Source organism: Rhinolophus ferrumequinum, chromosome 26 (genome assembly GCF_004115265.2).
Source record: "Rhinolophus ferrumequinum isolate MPI-CBG mRhiFer1 chromosome 26, mRhiFer1_v1.p, whole genome shotgun sequence".
Taxonomy (NCBI): Eukaryota; Metazoa; Chordata; class Mammalia; order Chiroptera; family Rhinolophidae; genus Rhinolophus; species Rhinolophus ferrumequinum.
Window position 1 is genome coordinate 8947336 of NC_046309.1, and position 12276 is coordinate 8959611.

The following is a 12276-nucleotide window of genomic DNA, read 5'->3' on the forward strand; positions in this document are numbered from 1 at the left end:
AACAAAGTACATTTCATCCTCCATCACGTGGCACACAATTGCCCGGGGCTTCGGAAACGTAGTGGGCAGCTGTGTAGCCACTTCCAACAAAACACAGCGAACCCTGCAGGACCTCCCAGGAAAGCCAGACCTTTCCGTCACCGGAACCACCCTCTCCTGAGTCCCTGGCACCCACGGAGACGCTAGCCTTACTGCGCAGGCGCCAGGTCTGGCGCTAGTAGTTCCGGTCTTCCACCAGGGTTCCCCTCTAGCCGCCAGGCTTTCGTTTCTCTACTGCTCTCCGCCGCAGTTACTGGCAAGACGTGGAGCCGGCTTGGGGGCGGGCCTTCCGGCAAAGGGGGCACGCGAGAGAGGAAGGTCACGACGAGGTAAGGATATCCGTGACTTGCGGGGGGTCTGCAGTGAGATGTGGGCGATGGCTGTAGAGGTCCCGCGGAGGTCTACAACCTTGCAGGGTCGCCAAGAACAGAACGAGTCAATTTAAATATTAACCAGCTAGGAGGTTTCGCGGGCATCACACAAACCACTTGGCCTCTTCCTGCGTAAATGGGGGGATGAAGCAAATGAAGGGTTCCAGCGTAGTGTCCTCTCTTCCCGCTTAGCTAGATGTCAAGGCTCCGTTTCTCTGCTCGTCAGACGGCCTCCTGCAGTTTAGCTGCACGTGGGCCATGCGGATTAACTTTGTTACCAATTTAAGTGATATTTAAGAAAAATATTCGCGAAATACCCTGCCGATTCAAACGTCGGTTGACTTGACACTAGTACTTCATCACAGTCGGTTGGAAGGATGTGGGGATGTTCTTGTTGAACTGAATAAAGCTGATACATAGTCGGAGCCATTCACGTCTCTACGACCCAGTAAAATAATCGGTGCCGGCCTTTAAAAATAGTAAAGCATGGTGTTTTTTAAAAAATTGTTTTTCTGTGAAACACGTGTGTGTAGTGTGTGAGTTCCTTGAGGCCTGGTTATTTAGGGCAGGCACTGTGCCAGGAGTTTTGCATGTCAGCCTCACAACGCAGGAGGTAGTCTAACTGTCCTCAGGTAGTAGATGAGAAAACGGAGGCAAAGAATACAATACCTACAGCTACAAACACCATGCAGCCATCGAAACGCAGAGGCAACATTCCAGCCAACTGTCTTTCTCCACTAACCAGTGGTTTTTGAGAAAATAGAGATAGCTGTCTCCCCAGCAGGATTTACACACACACACACACACACACACACACACACACACACATTTCAATATACACTTTTAAAGTTCCATTGGATTCACCACGCTGACGGATATCCAGGCTAAGAACTCCTACATGTCATCTGCACTTTTCAAAGAAAAAAGGCAAACCTCATCCAAAGCCAATCTTGAAATAAATCCGACCCTTTAATGCATCAGACCTATTAGAAAATCAAAGAAACTTGCCCTTTTATGCCAAAGTAAAAGTATGGGAATTTTCTTATGCAGGCTTAACATGTTGTGTTTCAACACATTTGAGTGATTTGTTTTTGCTTAGCATTTTCAACTCCAGTTAATTTTTCTTCATGACATTGTTTTCTTTAGTTCACATCTAAAGAAAAGTGATGTATTCATGGATGGTGTAGGTGCCTGAGCACTACAGTATATACCTGAAGCTGAATAACAATGTCAACTATAATTTTATATATATAGTCACAGGATGGAGTACAGCATAAGGAATAGAGTCAGTGGAACTGTAACAGCCATATACGACTCAGAGAGATAGTAGATTGGGGGAGGGGAGATTATCACTTTGTGAGGGATATAAATGTCTATTACATTGTTTTGTACACCTGAAACTAATAAAAAAGAAAAGTGATATAGTTGTACCCCTTAGAATGGCTTCATGTGAATAAAAATCTAATTGACATGTAAATTATTTACCTTTGACTTGAATGCCATTAACAGGGTCATTTTTTTTTTTTAAAGATAAAATTGAAAGAACCTGTAAAAAGGCATACCAGGGTCCTGAAAAGTCCTAAATAAGTCTTTCGAATTTTTCAAAAATTTAAAGCTAGTAGAAACTGGCAATTTGCCAGTTGTAGGACCAATATTTATGGTCAGAACTTTTTAGCTGTATTAGCCTATGGTTAAAAAAAAAAAAAAAAAAAAAAGTATACCAAGCTCCTGTATCAATCTTTATTAGAACATAGGCATATGTCGCTCTATGGAAGGAGACTACAAAGCGGTAATTGGTAATTATAACCATTTTCAGTTTCCTTCTATTTAGCAAATGGTTCTTTGTTTCTAGTAAGGGATCCAGGTTTGAAGAGGCTTTTTCCCTTTCTCCAACATAAAATATAGGACTTGGATTTTGTGCTATAACCAGTAGATTCTAATGAGACCTTATGATTTATGAGCTACGTGTCCCAGTAACTTGCTACATTCCCAAGTGGGCATGGAGGTAACAGTTAGCATCCTGTGATGGCTTCAATGACCACTGTCCCAATGAGGCGCTTCTTCCTTGCTACCTGTCAATTACCAAGCTGCTGGTCCCCTCCGCTATTACAAACAGGTTTAAGGTTTTGGGGGGTTTTTTGTGGGGTTTTTTAGGTGTCATTTACTGAGTGTCACTGTCTTACTTATTTCTCACAATAGTCCTGCAGGCTTGGTTTCCTAAGAGGAAACTCAGATTTAGAGACAACAGGCCCAGAACAACCCAGGTAATAGTTCCTAGGCCACCTTACAAATAACTGATTGTGGAAATACTATGCAATTTCAACAGAAATCTGTTCTGATGCCCTAATAGCAATTAAGCAAAACAAACTAAAGCTGATTAAGAAACTTAATTTTGTTGTTGTTTTTTAATCCGATGTTTGGAAAACATAACTTTAAAGGGAGGCAGAGAAAAGATAAACCATGCAGAGAAACTTTTTTGTAGCTTCTGACATTTGCAAGGCCCTTAAAGCACTGATTTGTTACTATTTTCTATTATACATTAAACTGTTAATGACTTTTTTTCTCATTGATGCAAATATAACCCCAGCCCACCCCCATCCACATAATGGAGCAAGAATTCGGAGGGAAGTGAATCTGGGAACTGAGCGCCCTAAAAGGAAAAGGAAAAAGAGCAAGGCTTGCATAGATCCCAGGTGGGGTGGGGAAAGAGGGGACCAAGAGACCTGGGATCAGTTCTCCCATTGTTGGCCTTCAGGTGGCACTATTGGCCCAAGATTGCTTGGTTTCAGAATGGTAAATGGTTTGAGATTGACACTTCTGAAACTGGTTTGAGGTCAGCCTCTGCTGTTTCAGTGGGTCTTGAAATGGATGAGAAACATTCCTTAATTTAAACACTGGTTTGGTTTGGTTTTTTTCTCTTGTAAGAACTATTTTGAAATTTACTCGGCACCACTGGTCTTTTGTACATTTCTTCTGTTGTTTTGTAAAAATAGGTTTATACCTTTTTTCTGTTTGGAAATCAACTTTTCATCCCAGCTGAACTATCCCCCAGGATGGTCTTTTAATCAGCAAAGATTATCATCCCACAACAAAAATTTCACATAAATGATCATAGCCTGGCAACAGGTACCCCTACATCTGAACTGGAGTGGTATGAGATAGTGTTATTCCACCAGCAACATTCTTGACTTTTATGTATCACATATATAATTTTTGATATATATTAGCTGTAATTTTTGCATATTACAGATATCATTCTTATACCGATTTCAACATTCTGTGCCTTTGAAGAAAAAAGTTACTGTTTCCAGCTCATAAGAACTTAACCAGTTTGCATTAACGCACAATATATAACATGGAAGATAAGACGAGTAACATCACAATTGCTAAGTGCCTTCTGTTCAGGAATCAAATTAATCTTTTGAGCTGTTGTGCTTATTTCTGTAAGACTACTATCTCTGTTTGTTTTTCCCAAATGGCTCTCAGTCTCTAGGCAGAATTCAATCCAGCAACCTAGAGGCTAAATGACCTCATAACTCATTAGTAGTTCTCAGCCATCTGGAGCCCTTGAGAACAGTATTCAAAGGGCTGATAATAAAGACAACAGCAAAATTATTTCTCTGCCATGATTAAACCTTTAGATGGCAAGCAGTCAGCATGTTTATTCTGCAGGTTGCTTAGGTGGGTGTTTTCTGTTGGGATAATAATGCAGTGGTAGGGAAACTTGTTTCTCGGTCCTCCTCTAGCCTACAAGTAGGTAAGCTGACTATCAGTAAATAACCTATTGAATCACAAAACAGTTCATTGTAAAAAGGGCAAGACAGCGAGGGGGTAATAGTCTGCAGAAGGAACTAGCCCCTTGGACTGGGTATTTCTCAGTTCCAAGGCATGTCCTGCCCACAACATGTGACAGGTGTGACAGGTGTTTCCATCTTCCAAAGTGTTCATTAGATAATCCAGCAATTTCTTACACTAATCTGTTGATTTTCTTCTCATTTTCTGTAGGGCCTCTTGCTCCTTGCTGCCGCAGAAATGTCCTCACTTTCAGAATATGCCTTGCGCATGAGTCGTCTGAGTGCCCGGCTGTTCGGTGAGGTTGCCAGGCCTACTGATTCCAAATCCATGAAAGTGGTGAAACTGTTTAGTGAGCAGCCTTTGGCCAAGCGGAAGGAGACTTATGACTGGTATCCAAATCACAACACTTACTTTGCCCTCATGGGGACACTGCGTTTTCTTGGCCTCTACAGGTAATAACCAAAAAAAAAAAAAAAAAAAAAAGTAACCTGTAAGAGATTTTTTTTTTTTTTTTTAGTTAGTAGCTAAGAAAAGGAAAAAAATTAGCCTTTCTATCTTTATGGGTTTGTAGCTCTCATAATAGTGCCCAGGTAGTTCAAAAGGTACAATTTGGGGGGGTGGAGAGGGAGGCTTTCAAAATATCCATAATGAGCATACCAAAAATAAAAGGAAACATGCACTTACTGGAAGACAAAATTTAATTATGTCTGAATCGTGACTTAACACTAACTAGATACTGAGCTACCAAGAGCTGCTTAAGTAAGCCATTCATCTAAGAATTCTAAACGGATGCAGAGGAAAACTGGTCGAAACCGGAGCAGGTTGGTGTTGGTCAGATGAGAGGCCCTGCCCCAGGGCTGGTTAGCTTCACAGCTGGTGTGGAGGAGCCTCCTTTCTTTTCTGGTGGCAGTTTTGTTGCAGTTCTTATTTCCTTCCACCCTCTCCTGGCATTTCTGATACACTAATTTGGCCCAAATAGACGCTAGTTCACTTTTAAGAGTAGCATGTAAAGATAATAGAATAGAATAATAACATGTAATAGTAAGAGTAGTGGGCTCTTTCCAGCATGCATTTGTATGTTTGTGTATGTATAGGAAGTGGAGCTTAAGGCTATATACTGCTCTAGAAAGAAAATAAGTCAAATACCTAAGTGATCATTTTCTTTAAAAAAAATGACTTAATTACCAAACAATACATGCTCATTATAAAAGAATTCAAATAGTGCCTAATTGTATAAAGTTAAAATGTCTTTTTTTTAATTTAACATGTTTTAATTGGACTTGTCTCAGAGCATTAATACAAAAATTAACTTGGGACTGTTCACGCCAAAATAATAAAATTAATAGTTCTTTCCAGATAGCTAAAGATTGTACATTTATTTATACAACAGGTATTTTTTCAAGTACCTTCTGTGTGTCGGCACTTAAGATGGGCCCAAGCGGGGAGTAGCAGTGAACAAAATAGATTTTCTTAGTTTATTGTTAGAGGTTATAATCCATGACACATTTTGAATTTCTGGAAATGCTTTTGGGGCAATTTCCCTTGCCACTAGTCTAGGCTAAGAAAATAAAAATTAATTTTTAGTATGACCCAAAATAAAATTCCACTGAAAGGCAGATCTCCTGAGTAGAAAATTATAACCCATAACAAAGTCACACTCAGCTATTTTAATGTACCTGTTTGCTGCCACTCTCCATTTGTTTGAAAAATAAAGCCTTGACTATCTTTGGAGACAGGAAAGAATACTTAGCATTTAGTTATCTGTGGAGAAACACAGTTATTTTCATAGTAAATGGTGCCTCGAACACAAGGCTTCCTGTGGGATCTGGCAGGATGAAACTAGACAATCTTTAATAAAGAAAATATTACTCAGAGACCTGCAAAGGCGAGGGAAGCACAAGTTCTCGTTCTGTCTAGCAGGTGCTTGGGCTGTTTCGCATCAGAGACAAAGACCCCTGCCTTTGGAGCTTTCCTTCTGGCTGGTGGACAGGAATGGAGGAGGGAGGGTAGAAGAGTGGGGAAAACATAGTCAATAAGTAAAGTATGTGGTATGTTACCAAGTTGAACATGCTATGGGAAGAAAAATAGTAGAGCCGGCTGAGCAGGATCAAGGGATGCTGAGGGCGCTCGGTGGGCGGGGAGAGGACAGGTCGCAGTATTAAACAGGACAATCAGGGTCAGCCGGATGGGGAAGATGAGGGTTAAGCTGAGACTTCAAGGTGCTGAGTGAGCCCAGCAGAAGAGCTTTCAAGGCAGAGACGAGAGCAGAGCAAAGACCCTGAGGCCAGCGATCGCCTGGTGTGTTCAGGAGCCTGCGGGCCAAGGGCGGAGCTGTAGGAATGCAGGCAGCTCATGAAAGGCCCCCTGGCTTTGCTCTGGGTGAAATGGGGAGCCATTCGCAGGGTCGTGAACAGAGGAGTAACAGGATGTGTCTTATATTTTAGAAGAATTGCTCTGGTTGCTCAGTTGAGAATAGATTATTTGGGGCAATGATAACTAATCCCTAAGAGGTCTGTTGTTTCCGTCCTGTTCATGGACTAAAACAGCATACTCCATCAAACCAATCTATTTTAAAACAGCCAAGGGAGTTAAAAAATTGGGCCCAGCAAACCCCTCTCTTACACTGAATTCACACCATCATTGTCCACACTTTACAGACGAGGAGCCTACGATGCAGAAAGGGAAGGTCACACAGCTACTAAATGGTGGAGTTGGGATTTGAACCCATGTTCCAATGGGTTCCAGAGCTTACATGTTTAAACACCATACTGCCCTTTAGGTATCTCACCCTAGAATGCAGACACTTTTACATACTGCAGGCAGCCTGCACCTTGTAACCCATCCACACGTACGTATAATCCTGGCTGCCTTGACCCCTAGAGCGTCTGTCTTGATTTGGCTTCCATCTGCCTGAGCCTTTCCCCTGCAGCCTTTTTGTGTCCATCATCCACTCACCTCTCCCCCTTGTAGTAGGTGCTAGTTCTTGGGGCTTTCGGGGTCTCAGTGTAGCTATTGAAGCTTATACCCACTTTCTGCTCCTCTCAGTGTTTTGGTGTTACAGGGAAATTCGGGGTAATTATTAGTGTTGTATCATAGTTACATAGGTTTACATGGCTGGCCTCGGAAGGAACCGCTATTGGTGACACTGTTTCAGTGAGGGGAAACTGTGACTTCGAAGTGAACTTTTAGAACATGGCGCGTCTGTCTGTTGGGGACTCCCTGTCCTTTCTGTTCACCAAGCGGGGCACGTGCCCTGTAGATGGCAAGGCCTGATGACCAGAACCCCCTGAGGGGACAGTGCCAGGTGGGCGTACCTTTCCAGTCTGGTAAAATACTGGCCGTCTTTCTTTCTCCATTCAGAGACGAGCATCAGGACTTCAAGGATGAGCAGATGCGTCTAAAGAAGCTTCGTGGAAAGGGCAAACCAAGGAAAGGAGAAGGGAAAAGAGCCACGAAAAAGAAATAGTGTTGGCCCATCAGGAGAGAAACCTTCCACCTCAGCAACGGAGAGCAGAAGGTGTATTTATGCCTTTTCTGTATGAGGGGCGGACGCTTCCTGAGCCGAAGAGTTTCTGCGGAACACTCATCTCGGCGTTGAAGCCTGATCCAGTTTAGTTGTGACTGGTGTTTTGAACACATTCTAATTCTGCGCAATTGTTTTGGCCTTGGTTTACCTCGTTCTCTAAAGAAATGAATACATAAATTATTGTTGAATGGCTTGTTTGGGGCGAGTGGGCTGTTGGGGAAGTGAAGGGGGAAACCCTGCAGCCCCCTCACTGCTCGCTCTTGCGTCCCCGTGTAACCAGCCCTAAGTCTTTCATCGCTCTGGCTGTTCAGCCGCCGTCTCCACCAGCAGGCTCACAAACTTGAGGTGCCTCTCCACCTACTCCTCTGAGAACATCCAGTAAGCTAGATTTGTGGAATAAAAGGCTGTACCTGGTGAGAAAGTATTAAGAATCTGCTGCATAAAAGGTAGGGGGCCCTGGTGATACAGTGGTTAGTAAGAGAAATAGTCTCTACCTGGTACAACTTTCAGTCCTGTGGGCGAGACTCATGTAATTACATAAATACAATTGTTTTAAATGCTACAGAGGAAAGATCCAGACTTCTAGAGGGGGTGCATGGATTGATGGATCGATCCAGAGAGACAGCAAGAGTCTCAAACCTCAGTAGGGAGTTTAAAGAAGGCCTCCCTAGAGAGATGACAGGTAAGCTGGCTCTAAAGGATGAATAACAGTGAGGCAGAAAAAAATGACGGGGAAGGTGTTTGAGGCACAGAGAACACCTAAAGTAAGAAAAAGTTGTCCTGTTCAAGGAATTGAAAAAAGACCACTAACTAGTTCTAGCTGGTCCTAAGAAAACAGGCCAGACCATGAAGGGCTTTGCAAATTCTGTGAAAAACTTGGACTTAACCAACTGAACCAGAGATCACAGTGTGTAAGATGTTATTTCTATGAGAGAGGACTGTTAGATACATTTGAGTAGCTAGCTGCTCACTTTATTGTATTCTCTCAATGAGCTTCCGGTGAAATGAGGGCTTCTCTGATTTTTTTTTGTAAGAGTTGCTCTGACGATCTCTAACACTATCTAATAAAATTTTTAAGGACTTTTTATTGTGGTAAAAAACAAAATTTATCATAGTCATTTTTAAGGTGGCAAAGTCACTAGGCATGTGAAAATCAAAAGTGGATATAACACGTTGCGGTTTAAGTCAAGGAAAAGATTAACTCACACAAATTTGATTTATATACAATCTTTTAGAAATGTATTATGTAAAACTTGGGGTAACTCAATTCTCTTTTTTCTTTGGACCTCTTCCCTTCCTTTAGTCTCTGTTAGCTCTTGGTGGGAGACCAGTGGGAGTAAAAACATGAATTTCTTTCCCAGTGGCATAAGACATACACGTGTCAACCAGTGTGACTCCATTAGGGCTCTGCCACTCGGATGAAGTGCTCGGCCCACCGCATCAGGTTGGGATGCGGTCCAGGCATCAGCATTTCCAACAAGTGCTCCCAGATGATTGATGGGCACTCCTAAGCAAGAGAATCACTGTCTTAGGAATCCTGATGGAACCAAAATTGAAAGAGAGAAACCCTGGTTCCAAGATCCTTAGCAAGCCACCAAATGCAGGCATCCAAACAACCTTGTGCCTGGGAATGCATCAAAGATGTTTTGAATCAACTGTAAATTGTGGTGTCCTCATCACTAAGTTTCAGCTTCTGATTTTATAATCCTCGCCGATAAGCTCACACATCTGATTTTATTCTGAGTCCTTGGCATTAATAATTGCTAGTACGACCTCATAAGACCTTGTCTCTGCAGTGGTCTCTGGGGGGGATGTTCAAGGATACAGAGGTGGTAAGGATACCCCATTCCTTGGGTGCTCAATTCCAGCCACGTGGTCTGCTCCAAACCATCTGTGCGGGTTGGTTTGAAGGCATCACAGAAACGAAGGCATGACTAGAATTATTAAGGGGAAAAATAATCACTTGATCTTTCCTCCTCCTTCATTAGTCTTATGAAGTCTCCCCACTGCATTTCACAACCAGCATTAATAGCAGGGAAGATGAAAGTGAAAACAAGCTCATTGATCTCATTTGAAGACAGTCTGTCTTTCGCACAACAGGTGGGTCCCTCCAGGATTCTTTTTGCCGCGTGGCCAAACCACTCACCAGTGCCAGCTCCCCAAAGAGGGCAGGGCAACTGGGTGATGTCTGGAAAATAGGAATAAAAATCAGTCTAGATCATCTGCCCAAAAACATGGTTCCAATGTTCTGCAAGAACAACTTCTATGATAAAAAAGATGATTTTTTATCAAGAACATTGTCATGAATTCAAAACAGAGTATCCCAACTGATACAGCTATTTCTCACTAAAAATTAAACACCTGAGAAAGCATCAAAGTAACTCAAAATGGTAATTTCGGTTATGTTTTTCTAATTGTTATTGTTCTGCAGGAACCCCAATTTTAAATTTCTGTGAGTTGTGTGTTCCCTGCTTTCCTTTCTACCTCCCCTCATAGACCCTCTCAGACTGAGGAGCTCATCGCTGTCCTGCTGCCTTCATCCACCAGAACTGACCGGGCCTGCCTGAACCTTTTCTTTAATCTTTCCTGCTGTGCTAGCTCCCATGTCACCTGAACAGGTGACCCGGATGAGTCACCCCTGATCTAGGCTTGGTCAGATACAATGCAGAACCTTTCTGAAAAGACACAGTCTCAAAAGGAGAGGCTTGTAATACTTTTTATTAACTTGCTCCTGGCATAAGACAAATCTATTCTCCATCTTGCTCCTAACTTGAGCCAATCAACTGGCCCAGCTTCAGTAGGCAATAATTTACAGTATTAGAGCTTTTTTACTCACAGCATAGTGCACGCACCCCCCGGGAGCTTGTTAGAAATACAGAATTGAAGGACCACCCCAGACCTGCATCTGGCTCTGCATGTTAACAAGATCCCCAGATGGTTTGTATGCACAGGAAAGTGGGGAAAGCATGGGCTTAGATTTGTATTAACCTTCAGAGTCCTTAGAGATCAGAGGTGTACCACGGACCCAAAGGCAGCCTTTCTGCCTTTACTCATGCAGTCCATTATTCTATCTGGAAATGCCTTCCAAAATAGCTCATCAACTTGGCAAACTCCTACTCATCCTTCAATGCCCAGCCCGAAGATCACATCATTGAAACCTTCCTGATGCCCTGAATCAAAACTAATCATTTCCTCCTCTGCATTCTCTTGATACTTTACATCTATATCCAGTATGTACCATTATTAGAGTCTTCATACCATATTGTATGCTCATGGCTGTGTCCCCGACAAGAATGTGAATTATTGAAAGGCCCAGCCCAGGACGTAGAACAGGCTCAATAAATGTTACATGAAAACTACCTTTTGATCTTTCCTTCCATTGTTTCAGAGTCATGTAACATTATGCCACCTGAAAATTTTCACGTTGCACCCTATTCTTTAAACACTAGTCTTACATCTTTGATATGCTGATTTATAGTAATGATTCAAAAAACATTTCCATTGGCCTGGAAAGCATCTCAGCCTACATTTCGTTGGGATAACTATTTCTGACCCCTTTCCCTCACACATATCCCTCTCCCACATTATAACGTATCTATTGCTGGTGAAAAGCCAGCTTGTACAGCAGATACTTTTTGGGGGGGTTAATAAGTAGTATAATAAAAGGAATTATTATATGTAATCATTTCTACTGAGCCTGTCTTGGTACCTCTGATATTTTCTTACACATAGATAACTGATACTACTGAATCAGTTGTGAGTAAAAGGCAAGAAAACAGTCAAGAAAGTAAAGCAGAAGATAAGTAGTCATCCAAGAGTCACAATAATTAATAGTTGTATTCTTAAGACAAACACAGCAGAAAACATGCAGGTAATTATGAGGCACTTAGAGAGTTGGCATAAATCCTCAGGTTCACAATGAACTCTTGAAAGACTGTATGTGGTCGTGTACCAGCCTGCATGAGATAACACACAGTCCAAGACTCACTGGCAATACACAGAGGCAGTTATCATTGCTCTGTGCTGGTCAGCGATGCATAGCTACAAGCAGCTCGTGGTCCTTAGGACTCTTCCAAGTGGCCCACAGGCTGGTGTTAGCCATTGTTCACATTTATTGTGATCGGATGGTTCTGGCGGTGGTCATTGAAAGACACCATATGTAGGTGAACTTTTGCTTTCTAAAGTGGCCCTTGCAATATTTATCAAGAGGTTAAATATGAATATCCTTTGACTCAAGAATTCCATGTGTCTGCAGCATAGACATACAGATACAAATGGACAAAAATGTTCATTGTTTTTACAATGGAAGAATGGAATATGTAGGAAGCAATCTACATATTCATCAATAGGAAAGTTATTAAATAATTTGTACTACATTCATACCTTGAATATTACACAACTAGTTTTTAAAAAGAGACATATATGTATAAGTACTGACATGGAAAGTTGTCAGTGATATAGCATTAAAAAGATCAAGTATCAGAAATTCTATTATAATATTATGAAATCCCTTAAAAATTATGTGTAGAATTATATATACAACCA

At 41.9% G+C, this 12276-nt stretch overlaps 1 protein-coding gene across 1 annotated transcript; it reads left to right on the top strand.

The window, feature by feature from the left end:
- Nucleotides 1-236: 236 nt before the first annotated feature.
- On the top strand, nt 237-7908 carry MRPS33 (mitochondrial ribosomal protein S33). Its single transcript, XM_033099269.1, has 3 exons — nt 237-368; nt 4416-4657; nt 7566-7908. Exons 2-3 carry the CDS (start codon nt 4443-4445, stop codon nt 7669-7671), a joined length of 321 nt encoding a protein of 106 aa, XP_032955160.1. The 5' UTR covers nt 237-368; nt 4416-4442; the 3' UTR covers nt 7672-7908.
- Nucleotides 7909-12276: the final 4368 nt, after the last annotated feature.